This window comes from Egretta garzetta, unplaced genomic scaffold (assembly GCF_000687185.1).
Source record: "Egretta garzetta isolate BGI_Z169 unplaced genomic scaffold, ASM68718v1 scaffold120, whole genome shotgun sequence".
In the NCBI taxonomy this organism is placed as follows: Eukaryota; Metazoa; Chordata; class Aves; order Pelecaniformes; family Ardeidae; genus Egretta; species Egretta garzetta.
In genome coordinates, this window is record NW_009258270.1 from 1,255,040 (window position 1) to 1,257,539 (window position 2,500).

Here is a 2,500-nt window from a genome sequence, read left to right on the forward strand (position 1 = left end):
AGAGTGCTCCTGTCCTGACCGGCTTGCAGTGCAGTATTAGGGTGTACGGCATTTGACGTGGAAAATCCACCAGCAGAGTGAAATACAAGCAACTTGCAGCTTAAGCTTATTTTGAAGCAGACAGCAGAGCCTAGATAGGTTTAGAAACAAGCTCCTGATCCCCTGTGACGGATAAGTAGACATTAATGCTATGAGCATAGTATTTTCTTTAAGTTTTTATTACAAGAATGTCTTTGGTTTAAAACAAGATCCTTACCAAAACTGTTATCCAAGTTTTATAGTGAGCCTTGCGTACCTGTATGTCTAATGGAGAAACAGTAGGGGAGAGTCAGTGGGAACACATCTTTCCTGAAGTGGTTGGTAGAGAGTTTACAAACCCAACTACTATTTCCTCAGTCATTGGGTATTGTTGTGTTCAGTTTATCTCGTTGCTAAAAGCTGGTTGGTTAAAGTTGCTTAACAGCTTGAGTAAGTCATGTGTTGTATACCGACTCCTGTCAGGTATGCCAGAGATGCTAACTTCAACATTTTTCATAATCATCTTGCTTACAACAGAGTACCTGCAGTGTAGAGATCAAAAGGCGGTGCCACTGAAACGATATTGGTGATGGTGCCTTGGCTAAGATTAAAACTGTCCAGTTGAAGTAGATTGTATGCTAAGAATACTGAAGTTCATGTTACTGCATAAGAAGATATTAAGTGGGGGGGGATAACTTGTGAAAGGCACAATTCTGACCGACTTGAATATGTCAGATTTCACCTACATTTGGAATTAGCTTGCGCTGTCAGAGGTGTAGTGATCGAGTCACTGTCGGAACCCAGCTGCAGTAACAGGCTTGTGGCAACTCTGCACCACGGTAATTGTGACTCCGATTGAAGATACGCTTAAAAATTTGCTGTACCCCAAGCACGGGCGAGATAAAAGATTAACTATAGGTAAACTCTGTTAACATATGACTGAAAAGAAGGCAACTATTGTGTTTTAGAACTTCTTCAGATAGTGTTACTAGAATAGAAAAAGTAATTTATCTGATATAATTGTGTAATAATCTACCTATAAACTTCACACGCTGAATTATAGCCATAGTCTTTAAAGATGCTGTTTGGCTAAATCCTAGAGAACTGCCTAGTGTAATGCAACAAATAAGCTACAGTGACAACCTGAGTGTGCCTTGATGCCCTTGGTTATGGCCTGAAGTGTGCCATAGCATCTTCCATAGTCCCTTTCTGGAATGTTCTCTTCTTTCCTTAAGCTCTCCCCCAAAGCTTGAAAGATATAGGAGAGCGTTAGCTGATCTCTAGGATGTGCTGAAAATTAACTGAATGAACCTTGCTGGGTTTAGTTTGATGAAGAGAGAAATCTGCAGAAGATAAAATGTCTAGCGTAAGGATAGAGGATTTAGGGGGGCAGCCTTTTGATAGTAGTGAGTGCATAAAGTAGGCTGTTTACGGTAGGGCTAAATTCTTTTCATCACAAGAAAATATGATGGAGTTGCCTACAAACTGGAACTGGGCTGTGACTGAAGATGTCTCCTTCAGCTCCTTGTTTCCTGAAGGAGTAATGGTGGAAAGATGGGAACTAAAGAAAGCATACAAGTCTCTCCAGGCTACTCAGTCCAGGTTGGAGATGTGCTACAAGGGCATAATCCAGACTATCAAAATAAAATTGCATTTACAATTTTAGTCAGCTTGTTCTATCCAGAGTGGTGTTGCAATCTGAGTACAGAAGTCTTCATGTCAGTCCAGAGTGACTGAATGCTTATTTAAAGGAAATTAATGGTAACTCTTTCTCTGCCTTCTAGATGGATTGAATCTTCTGTGTTGAATGCCTCCGGATTTCCATTGGATTTCGCGTCTGGAAACACATTTTTGATTTAAGCCACTCGGTGGCAGACTGAATTGTGGATCCAGGGTTCCTAAGACTTTAGATCTTGAGGAGGCAGCCACTGCTGAATCACGTTAACCTGACATTGCAGCCACAATGGTGCTGTCACAAAGGCAACGAGATGAACTGTAAGGAATGGTTATTTTTAAGTTTGTGTCGCATTTTCATTAAACTTTAAATATTAACTTTTGTTTCCAAATAGATTTTACAGAATGGCTCTGCTCACATGTTGATCAAGTACCATTATTTAGTAATTATTATTACTAAATTTGCTATAATTTATTATTCTCTATTTTGTTTTTACTTCAGTCGCAAAGTTATGAAAGGATTACAGTAAGCAGCAAGCACGCTGCAATATATGCTCCAAACTGATTTGTGAATTCTACTTTTATCTTGAGTAAAATCTGACAAGTTTTTGTTATTTTAATCACGAATAGAGATAAGGGTCTGATCAGAATGTGCTACGTTCTGATTACAGTCTTTCTCTTAACTCCTTAAATTGTATTTAAAATGAAGAGTATATTTAAAGAAGAAAAAAAAAGGCAACAAAAACCCAAGCAGAATAATAAAAAACCCACCTCACAAAAAAAGCCCCACCAACCCCCCCCCCCAATC

The 2,500-nt window shown here is 39.2% G+C and overlaps 1 protein-coding gene across 1 annotated transcript in view; it reads left to right on the top strand.

Moving 5' to 3' along the window:
• Positions 1 to 1,801: 1,801 nt before the first annotated feature.
• The window catches only part of PAFAH1B1 (platelet activating factor acetylhydrolase 1b regulatory subunit 1), a 20,155-nt gene continuing 19,456 nt past the window's right edge, over positions 1,802 to 2,500 (top strand). Inside the window, exon 1 of the mRNA XM_035889334.1 lies at positions 1,802 to 2,013. Coding sequence (XP_035745227.1) covers positions 1,982 to 2,013 — 32 coding nt within the window. The 5' untranslated portion in view covers positions 1,802 to 1,981. The remainder of the gene's footprint in view (positions 2,014 to 2,500) is intronic.